Raw genomic sequence first — 11662 nt, forward strand, 5'->3', positions numbered from 1 at the left:
GGTTACTGGTTAGAGGCAGTTTTCAACAAATTTGTGTGGTCATCCCAATCGATTTTTTATTAGCGTAGGACGTCGATGGTTTGTAATGGCTTTTCCAAAATCGCCATTGGGTGCCGATTGTTTCAGAGGAAGGTGGCTACCGGGAATCTTTCCTGGCTGCTTATTTTCTGATTTGCTTTTCCCGACTAATGTTAGTGAAGTCTGTTTGTTTTCTGTATTATTATTATTATTACTATTATTATTATTATTATTATTTAAAGTTTATGAAGTTTATGTTTTAAAGTTTTAAATTTATTCTTATATGCTTCTCACTAGGCTAGTGTCACATCCCGACTTAGGGCCTAGGTGTAACACCCGTTAGCTGGTATCCGTTTTGTAAATATATCAGAGTTACTGGTTTGTTTTAGTGGAAGTCTTTAAAATAAATTATTCTTTTATAAAATGTCGGGTTAGAATACCCATTGGATATTGTTTGATAAAATGTGAGAGGAAGGCTTTTGAAAAACTATTATTATATTGAAAACTCAGGATTTGAATACCCGTCTAATACATCAAATACCTGTCTTTTGAAAATATGATTCTTTATAATATCCTGAATAAAATATCTGAGCCATCAGATAATATCTAATGACTATATCTCCAATCTTCTAATCTGTCTTACTTGTCTGTTCTAACTTTTATTGTTCCCTGAAAAGTGGGGAAAAATGCGTCAGCACACAGCCGGTGAATGACACTAACTCAGTTGTGAAATCTTTTCAATACCATTGTGAAATCAACAATAATATCTTTGTGATAACTCATTAGGAACTCAACTCAATTGGGGTAAAATTACCCTAAGTACATGCACAATTAAAACATATACCCAATATCATTTCTCTGAACAGCCCAACGGATTTCAGAGGCGTATAGATGATATGCATGGCCCCAGGTAAATTGACACATGTATACTTTTAACCAGAAGAAACATTACTTTAACTATAACCGTTGTGAATGAATATTTCTCAAACATAAAGAAATATTATATTAACTATACTCTTTGTGTGTGAATGTTTACGTTTCTTAATAATGAAGAAACAATAATTTGTTTATAAACTTTGCTTATGAAAAGATATATTATACTTAAAAGTCATCAAGGTTCGGGCTACACCCCCGACTATGGTCTAAGCCATAATAATAATAATAATAATAATAATAATAATAATAATAATAATAATAATAATAATAATAATAATAATAGTTAAGCAGAACCCCTACCTCCCACGGGTATTCGGAGTTAAATGCCTATGATTGATCGAACAGCACTTCTCCTCTATATCGCATTCTACGGCTTAGACTGTTAGAGCTTGGCACGTACTATGAGATGAGGCACGCAAAACGATGTTGTACGTGTGAAAATGGTGTGTGATTGGTGTGAGTTAGAAAGTGCCATACACCCTTCTACTTATAGTTGATTTTGAACTCCTTCGCATCGCACGAAGGACAAAAGTTCAGACCATTTGCATCGCGCGAACCACCATATCTATGCTGAGATGGTTTGCCACGTGTCCACACGTGTCACGTATGCAGACCTGTTACTTCGCGTCGCGCGAAAGAATCATACATCAGTACTTTGCGTAGCGCGAAGTCACTCAAAGTCCGTTTATGTCTTTTGTCTTTCGCGTAGCGCGAAGATCTTATGCGTAGTCCGTTCGCGTAGCGCGAAGAACTAAGTTTCCAGATTTTCACTTTTAGTCCTTGTGCTTTCCAAAAATACTAAAGTGGCCCTTATGTGGCTTGCAGCGATGCGAGCATGCGCCATCAAAACGCCACATTACGCCCGTCGTCCGAGTCCGAGTCCGTACGTGTGCGCATCGGGTGCTTTGCGCCCTCCGCTAGTACTAGTGAGAGTGGTTAGCCACATAAGAATACTACTATGGAAATTGGAAACGCTCTTCCTTATAAAGAACTTCCATTTTCTTTCCTTTTTCCATGTAGGATGAAAGTTCTCTTTCTTATTTATACCCATATGGATTGCTTCCACCTTCTTCCATCTTTCCATGTGGGATGGATTTTCTAACTTCCTTAACATGAGATATCTTTATTTTTCCTATCTCATTTTTTTCCATTACTTGTCTTGAAAAGATTTTTGATCCCTCATCTTTCAAAGTTGACATTTTTAGCCCAAAATAAATATGAGATTTTCCGGGATGTTACAGCTAGTAACCACGGTGGGAACATCCATGGGTGAGGTTTAACATATATTTAAATGCAAATGCTCAAATCATCTGTTCACTTACTTGTCCGTTTGTGAGGTTAAATCTTAACATTTACAAGTTTTTAGGTTACAATGGTAGAAAAATCTTTATGATTTTATCTTTGCTTTGACATATATGAAACAAAATAAGCTGACTTGTGATTCTTGGTGTGAGACCCTTAGACTGAATGTTAACTTGAACTTAAAAGCTAAACATGATTGAGGTCTGAATTGTCGATGGTTGGGTTTAAGTGGATAGCAATACCGGTAATTGCGGTTTTTGTGTTATTTGTAATTAATTAAGTAACCTAAGTGTTTTGTAAAGACAATTTCTGATTTTGATTCCACTGTAAATCTTTTTCGGGACGAAAAAGGACAAGTGAAAGAACGTGTGCTAAGTGGTTCATATCGTTTGTTTGACTTGTTTATATGTATCGAACATGATTACTTTGAGTGTTTTATGATTGTAAGTGATTGTCGCTTAAAGAAACTAGTTTGGAGCACATAGTATGGAGTGGTAATGGAATCAATGACACATGTGTGATAGAGAATTGAAATACGAAGACGTGACCGAAAACGGGGAGAAAAACAGAGTTGGAATGAAGATTTTATGAGGAAAACAGTTTTGTGGTATCGTAGCCACCGTAGGCGAAGGCGGCTGATCGTAGGGTACGGTCGGCCCTGACCGAAAATCGTTTTTTATTGCATTTTCTTCCATATTTAGGGGGGGGGGGTAAACTCTAGAACAATTTTTCTTCATACTCTAACATACTTGGGTGATTTTGGAGTATTTGCACACCATCCTAACACCTACCAATCACCAAAATCATCCATGATTTCATCCTCTCAGCCAAGAATCAAGACATCCGTGATGAACATGCAAGGCTAAAGCTCTCGTGACCATCTCGGGGCGTAGGGTTTTGTTTGCAGTTGAAGTTTATTGATTTAAACATTCGCTTTGGATTTGGATTTGGATTTGATTAATTGTTTGGTTTGTGGAATCTGTATGTTTGTTTATGTGGTTGATCAGTTTTTCTTAATTAAATTCTTTGATGTTTTATCAGTTAATTGAATTTTGATCATCAACTTTTAGGATTAGGTTCTTAGAGTCATTGACCCGTTTATCTTTAACCATTAAGCCGATTGCATTTATCAAACCTTAAAACTGGTAATCAATGTGATTATTATTCATCCAAACCAATTGTTCGGATTAAGTTCTGACAACCAGTAAACTCAAATATTTTAGTCTTTTGATTATTTATTTAAACAAAGCAATTTCCAAATAGGTTTAATTAACTTATCTAATCTGCTTCGCAACCTGTAACCCGGAGTTGGTTATTTTTATCATAAGTGTTTACAAATTAAAGTTACTTGTTTTCCAAAGTATTTTACAATCAAACCATTTTCAAAAGCTTGCTTGACATTGTTTGTGCACCCTAGTTTAATAATTAATAAATCATGAGATTGATTAGCAATTTTCACTGGTTCCTTATGGATTCGACACGTTACTTCCCTTTGCTAGTAAAGGTATTTTGCAAATGTTTTTAATTGACCTTCCGACATCGATCGGCGTCGTGCTGTTCATAAAGGTGGAGAATGTTGAACAAAGTCATGGTGTGTGTGTGTGTGTAATATGGGTTGGGTTCAAATAAGAAGTTTCATTTTCCTAGAAAGGCTAGAAAAGATGGCATTTTAGTCCACTACTTCAATATCAAAAACCCACTTAATTTAATCTTAAAAAACCCACTTATATCTTAACTCATCTCCTATAACCACCGCCACTACAACCGTCACCCACCGCGACATCTCGCCAGAAAAATTGTCAGATATTTCTTCGGAATTTTTGGCCATAAAAGTCATCGGAATTTTCGTCGGAATTTTTTTTCCGAAAATGTCGGAGGGAATTTTGCCGAAAAGTTGTTGGAAAATAGTCGTTGAAAAAGTCAACAAATATGCCTTTCCCCTTATCTAACACTTGATTTCACCCACAAACTAATCTCAACCATCCATGTCTATAATCAATGGACTAGATTACTTCTTATCATTTCTACAAAAACCATACTTCCTATTATAACCTAACCATATATAATGTATCATTTTAGTTTTAATTTTTAAAATGTTTTTCAAAATTAATGAGCAAAAAGACCAATTTATCCTTACGTGTTTTGCACATATGCAAATTTAACAGAAAAAATTAACTAAGTGCCTACGGACATAACGTGATAGAATTTTGAAACATAAAGAACAATTTTTGGCATTTAGTTAGCTAACGAACAATCATTAAGAAACATAAATACATAAAGGACTAATTTTGTTATTATGTAAACTTATAAATTATTATCTCTACACATTTAGAATTCAATGCGGTGCCCTACCTTTTGACCCTTTGATTTTTTTTAACCACTCAAAGTTATATTTATATTAATATAAAATCTGCTAACTATGTTTGCTTTAACACCTTTTCATGACACAATTTAACAGTGCGGTCACGTCTTTTCTTTAATAACCACCAATATTGTAAAGCGTGATAACCGTCAAATTTAACTACCATAACTATAAATTTTATCTTCCACGACCATAAATTTTCTTAATTTTTCAAAAGTAAATCCCAAAGAATTGACAATGGATACAACACTACAATTCAACTTCGCCAAGTGGTTCATGCACCAAACGTCCAATGGCACCGACAATGGACACAACAAAATCATGTATAAGATGCCATTCACTTAAAAAGTGGGTATGAGATTGCAAGATCACTTGATGTACAATTTGATGATGTGAAAATGCAAGGACCATCTAAACGCTCCATCTTAAGGGCATTTAACCCCACCGGACGATGACACATATAAGTGGGTTCACATATATTAAATTAATTTACATAGATAAAAGTGGCGCATGATTTTAGTATTAATTTATACGAACCTTTAAAATATAATCATTGTTCAAATTACTCAATTGTATAGTTCCATCCGTGTTAGTTGTTACAACATTCCAACATGGCCAGAAGAAATGAAGATCAGGTTTTGTCATATAGACTGCATTATTTTTTTTTATTGAACGACTATTTAATTGTATTATCTCTGCATGAATCCAAGAAAGTGCATGTCTGTAATTTTTATACAGTAAACGATTTTTTGCACAGCATTTACTGAGGAAACAATTTATGAGTCTTTAAACATTTTTTTCTTTTCTTATTGAATTTCCGCAGCAATGCCCGGGTTAATTTTGCTAGTTCGCAATATATATTTATCTGGTGTTAATTTTGCTAGTTCGCAATATATAATTTATTTGTCTTTTCTAATTTCATCGTAATTTGGTTGTGAGTTTTCGAATTATCATATTTCTTTTTAATTATGACATCTTATTTTATTATGTTCTCCAACTCTACCCAGTTGACCTAAAAGTTCCAACATTTGGTTGTGAGAAATCTTACAACCGGAAAATAATGAACCCGTAGGAGAGAAATTGTGGGTTCGCCACGATCAGAAATTGATGCCTGAGTAGACTTAAAAGCACTTTTTTTTTTACTAAAATGATTTAGAAGAGGTTGGCTAATTCTATTCTTATTTATTGCATGTTTACTATTTAGTATTTATAAGTATGTTAAATGGTAATATAATCATCTTAAGTTATTAACATTAAAAAAGGGTTATTTCAGGGATAGAATGTCCGACGACTCAGTAAACGATTGAGATTATACATGTAATTTCTTATTCAAAAGGTGATCAATATTCCACTTACAATGGTGAATAAGTTAATGATTATTCAAAATGATGGTTTTAATGCATGTCTCATATTGCTATTGTAAACAATGATGACGTGGAAGATGTTTTAGAAGATGACGTTGGCCATGAGATTGAAAGAGACAGATGCAAAGGGTTGCCCGCCCTCACCCAGCATGACTTCAGATTGGAATGGACATTAATGAAAGGAAATGGCTACCCTTAGTGGAATTTGTAAACAACTTTGGTCATAATCGAACAACATATTCCTTTAAGCCTAGAAAAATGGATGCCTAAGTATGTCGAGTCATATATTTTAACATTTAGTTTTAATTTGTATTTGATATTGACACCAGTAACGGTTTGACTTTATTTGGTATCCTATTTATATTTGATTTGCTAAAAACACAACTATTTTGATTCATTTTGTGGTTGTGATTATTGGAATTTTGTTGTTTCCTAATAATTATTTTGCAACATTTTAGTTTTAACTTTTGTAAAATTGTAGCTTTTGTTTTTGCAGATAATTTTTATTTTTATTTTTTATTTTATGTGAATTCGTTGCTAAATTTTTGCGAAAATTTGATCCCGTAAACAAAAAAAAAACAGATTAAACCATCTTTTTGTTGAATTTTGTGCTCTTTGGTTTAATTTTTGATTGAAAAAAATAATAAAAGAAAGAAAAGCCATATTAGTGAGAATAAAGAGGATGGAAAAAAGTAAATAAATATTTTTTAAAGTATATTAAATGGTAAATATTTTTTGTATTTATATTTATTTTGGACCAAAAAACTCCTTTTAAGTGTGTTCTAACATCTCCTCTTCGACCGTTGTTTTTGATAGAAATATTGTCCTACTAGCATTCACTCGCCACTTCCCAATGGATTCTCCGGTGTCGTTATTCGATAGCAGGGTTTCTATTTCATTAGTTACCACCCACAATGTAACATCTTAAAAATTTCTATACCAATTTTGACAATTTAGGAAGTTGAGGGACCAGCTAGTTATTTAGCTAAAATAAAAATATAAAAGGCTACGAAGCGACACGTGGCTGATGATTAATCGTATGAAATCGACACATTGCTGATGAATAATCAAATGGAATGAAATGTGTCACCACATGTCAACACGAAGGGGAATGTGAATCACAAGAATGAATGGTGGCAAGCGATGGGTCGACTGGGGTGTGAGTGAACTATAAATAGCAGCCATGGGCTGCTCATTTGTGGCATCCCAAACACCAAACCACTCTCATTTTCTAGAAGTTCGTGCAATACTGACACCACTCAGGAGTTCCAACATTTCATACCCCGACACCACACACATGGTCAAAGTGTTGCTTTTTGTCCTTAAGCGTTATACCCGTTTTAAGGTCCAAGGTAATCGTTCATCAGATAAAGAGAATTGTTAACTGAACAACTCATAAAAATGTGAACACACGCAACCTTTTTATAGCGTGAATATATTTAAACTTTCTTTTCAACGTGAATACGTCTACCTTTTTACAAAGTACGTACTCTTTTAAAATATGGGTATTTATCCATCTGTAAAGAGTTAGAAAATAATTAACACGAGGGTTGGTTCAGATGCTCTAAAATGTTTTAATACAAAGTAGTAATTAAACACTCACGCTAAAATGCACATTTGATTGGATCCTTACATATATGAATTGTAGTGAGCACACTAAAGACATACTGGCCATGGGGGTCGTAACCGTCCTAAAGCGGTTTGTGCGTATATTTAGTTTCAATGAGATGGGATTAAGACCCACTAAGTTATTGAACGCTATTGGTGTTGTGTCAACAAATTATGAAAACTTTTTATCGAGTCAGCGTTATTCACCCGCATTTAACAGGCGTTTTTTTAAAAGTGTTTTTAGGTAACCAGGAGTAAGATATAGAAATGAAAATGCTCGGTAGAGATATAAGATCTATATGCATAGAATATAGCTGATGGCTTAACTTGTAAACGAAGCATATGTAAACTTGTTATAAAGCAAGTAAATTTTGTAAACGTAAAAGGATTTTTGATTCCCTATGTTATCAAAGTAAATATTTTATTAAACATTTTCCTCTGCGTAATCAAACTTTATAAGTTAACAAAACGAGTACCAACTATTGGTCATACGAATAGGCCCCTAAGGCCGGGTGTGACACAAAATTTCTAACCTTAAGGTAGGACATAGCACAAGTTAACCAAACGGATAGTTGGTTTGTTTTAGGTGTCTAATTTTGGCAAAACTTGATATGTCGGCCATTGAATACTCAAGTATCGGCTTTCTCTTCCTTCAGCAGGCTCTCGATCCACAACCAGGTCGATCAAAGGTGCGATCATTCATGAGATGGATCTTGTGGCTGGACTTCTATCAATAGAGCTTGTTATCGAACGACTATGGAACTAGTGTCACTCTGATACCACTTGTTATCCCAAATCAGAGAAGCTGACTAACCAAGAACTGATCTTGGTGAAATTCTTACGTAGGTTTGCTAAAACTATTTAATGACTCTTTTTATTAAAACTAGAAGCGAGAGATTACAAAATAAAACAAAGATAAATATAGTTTATATAATCCCCTTTTACAATCACAACAAGAATTAAGCTACTAATTAATTAAAACAAATAATTAAAGACTAATTTTAATTGTTATCTTGATCTCCTCCGGTCTTTCCATGAGATCGAACCATACTACCCTATATATCATCTCATTTAACATACCATGGGTTATGTATTCTATTACGGGTGTTCACTCTTTTCATGGTGTAGGAAAAAATAGCTCACGATTGCGTTATTATCTTCATGTGAGGCCGAGTACATGGTAGCCTCCTTATCAGCGTATCAAGTCGTATTACTTTGAGAATTATTGGGAAAGATTACTTGAGAATCACTACAAAAGATCGTGCTCAAGATTGATAACATGTCTACTATAGCTCTTGTGAATAATCCCATTTGTCATGATTGAACAAAACACCTTAAATCCCGATTTCACTTTATTCGGGATTGTGTTAAAGCTGACAAGATCGAAGTTGAACGTGTTAGTGGAAAGATTGATAAAGCCAACATACTCATGAAAGGACTCGCTTGGATGAAGTTTATGGAGATGTGCGAATTGCTTGGAGTTGAATACCTCTCTAATCACGAACCAAAAAGCATTTAAGGGGATGAAAAAGTCCAGATTAGTTCTTTAGTGAGCTTGTGAGGGGCAGGCCCGACTATTTAAGAGTAGGTGGTTTAGCCCAGTAAGTGATTAATATGATTAATTAGTTTTCTTACTTATCAAGTTTGGTTTACTCTATAAATAGATCATTACCGGTTAGGATTTGATTGTTGAGAGTTATTGTAATTGGGTTTTGAGTTGTTTTACTATCTAAGAAAAAATAGTGAGTTTTCTCTAAATTGTGTGTTTGTTTATTTGTTTTGTGTTCTTGGTATCAATTCAGGGTACCTTTGGTAATCTACCATTGCTATCTCTATAGTTTGGTGGTTTATCATTATCTCATAGTTTCATCATCACTAATTATTTGAAATGTCTCTATTTATAGAGAGATTTGTATGATCACTAAACATATATGAATTACATTGTTTAATGACATTTTTTTGGTCGCCCGTTTCAACAATATCGATCATCTTCCATCCAACATTGTAATGCTTAGGTCATTTTTTGAACTTCTTCCATACGATATTGAAGATTGTATAATATCTTGCATATATTCTCCAACATAAAAACCAGGTTCTTTAGGCCAAGGCAATGGATCTTCACTCCCCAACATCAAGATCACAGAAGTCATAGTTGGCCTATCATCTGGGTGGCGCTGAACACATAGCAAACCAACATGGATTGCTCGTAGAACCTCAGAGACATTGATTGATTCGCCTATGCACTTAGCAGCTAATTGCAATGACTTGCCTTCATTATGAACTCTCCATGCCTATCAAGATCATATAATACAAGTCTTATTTGGTGTTTCACAAGAAATTGCATTAAAACGAGTAAGAAACTTTTCTTATTTCTATTTAGAAATTTATTTAAGCTTAAACAATCATAAATTTTCATTTTGGATAATCTTTGAACTTATCTACGAAGTAAAGAAAAAGTTAGCACATGTTAACATCTGAAACTTTCTATTAAAGTACATAAAATTTTTTAAAAAATTATATATTATAGCGATAGGTTTAAAAGTGAACCACAAAAAAAACGGAAACTAGGAAACCATTTCTTTAATTTACATGTAAAAAAATATTACAAAATCGATTTCACATGTTAAAAAATTAGTTTTAACATAATTTATTTTGGAGCTTTTGCATATAAATATATATAGAAGACATTCAAATATTCAAAGTAAAGAATTTTAAATATTATGTGACTGAATAATACTTTATTTTATATGCAACTCACTTTTCAATAAGAGGACACGGACTCATCACGGTTCTCCCCACTCCCGGTGGTGAGTCCATGGATTTCATAGAAAAAAAACCTCAAATCCAGGGAGTGGTGTTCAAAAATGGGGCCAGCCAGGGAAATGGAGATCACATATTCTCCCTACCTCTACTCGGCCTCCTCTAAGAACAAAAATTAGAAAGTGGATAAACTAAATATTTATATTACCTTTTTAATAAGTGAAAGCAAAGATAGCTACAATAAAAATATTCAACGCCTAATGCCTTCTCTTCATTTATACAACCTGCACTTTTGTTTTTAAATTATGAAGATCAAACTTACATGTCCAATAAGATTGTTGTAGTGTTTTTTTTGGTTGAATTCTCTGTTTTTCTCCCCACATATAATTTCTAGCACTACTACACCGAAACTATATACGTCTGATTTTGCCGAAAAGATACCATCTCCTGCATATTCTGGCGCCATGTAGCCACTGCAAGGAATAAAAACATAATGCAAGTGATTATCATAATAAATGGAATGAAATGAGGCTAGATCCATCTCACTATGTTCCAACCACTCTGTTTGTGTTTGCTTCTAGTTGCTTTCCTCCAAAAATTCTAGCCGTGCCGAAATCTGATATCTTCGGGTTCATATCAGTGTCAAGCAAAATATTACTGGCTTTGAGATCTCTATGTATGATTCTAAGCCGAGAATCCTGGTGAAGATAGAGAAGTCCACGAGCAATTCCATTGATAATGCGGTAACGCTCGGGCCAATCAAGGAGTCCGCTTTGAGATTTATCTGTGAATAGTTTGAATTTTAGTTTTCAGTTTGGTATAAGTTTATTTTTGTTTTATTTTACTTACCAAATATGAATGAATCAAGACCTTTGTTTGGCATGTATTCATAAATCAACATCTTTTCTACTCCCTCAATGCAACACCCCAAAAGCTTGACAAGATTACGATGCTGTAGTTTAGATATGGAGATGACTTCATTCTTAAACTCTTGAACTCCTTGAGTGGATGTTTTTGCTAGCCGCTTCACTGCGATTTCCTTCCCGTCATCAAGTACACCCTGAAACATATACTTTTTAAATACATACATGCGCGACACGCACACGCACACACACACACACATATATATATATATGTAGGACGGTTCATGCGAGAAGTCCAGTTACAGTGAGAAGAGCGAAAAGTCAATCTAGACCACTCATTTTATGTTTAATATTGCATTATTAAAAATATATGAAAAGGGTATTAAAATAATATAAATGTATTCTCACTCCAATTAGTATATTTAATTAAACCATACTAGTTACATCTC

General features: G+C 34.0%; 1 protein-coding gene across 1 annotated transcript; it reads right to left on the reverse strand.

Moving 5' to 3' along the window:
* Window positions 1-9575: 9575 nt before the first annotated feature.
* Window positions 9576-11431, reverse strand: LOC143550232 (G-type lectin S-receptor-like serine/threonine-protein kinase SD1-1). Its single transcript, XM_077040925.1, has 4 exons — window positions 11200-11431; window positions 10897-11134; window positions 10673-10823; window positions 9576-9881 (listed from the first exon to the last, which is right to left on the reverse strand). The coding sequence occupies exons 1-4, from the start codon at window positions 11417-11419 to the stop codon at window positions 9576-9578; spliced, it is 915 nt and encodes a 304-aa protein (XP_076897040.1). The 5' UTR covers window positions 11420-11431.
* Window positions 11432-11662: the final 231 nt, after the last annotated feature.

This window comes from Bidens hawaiensis, unplaced genomic scaffold (assembly GCF_021521415.1).
Source record: "Bidens hawaiensis isolate Kalapana, Puna unplaced genomic scaffold, B.hawaiensis_p1.1 tig00015976_1, whole genome shotgun sequence".
Classification (NCBI taxonomy): Eukaryota; Viridiplantae; Streptophyta; class Magnoliopsida; order Asterales; family Asteraceae; genus Bidens; species Bidens hawaiensis.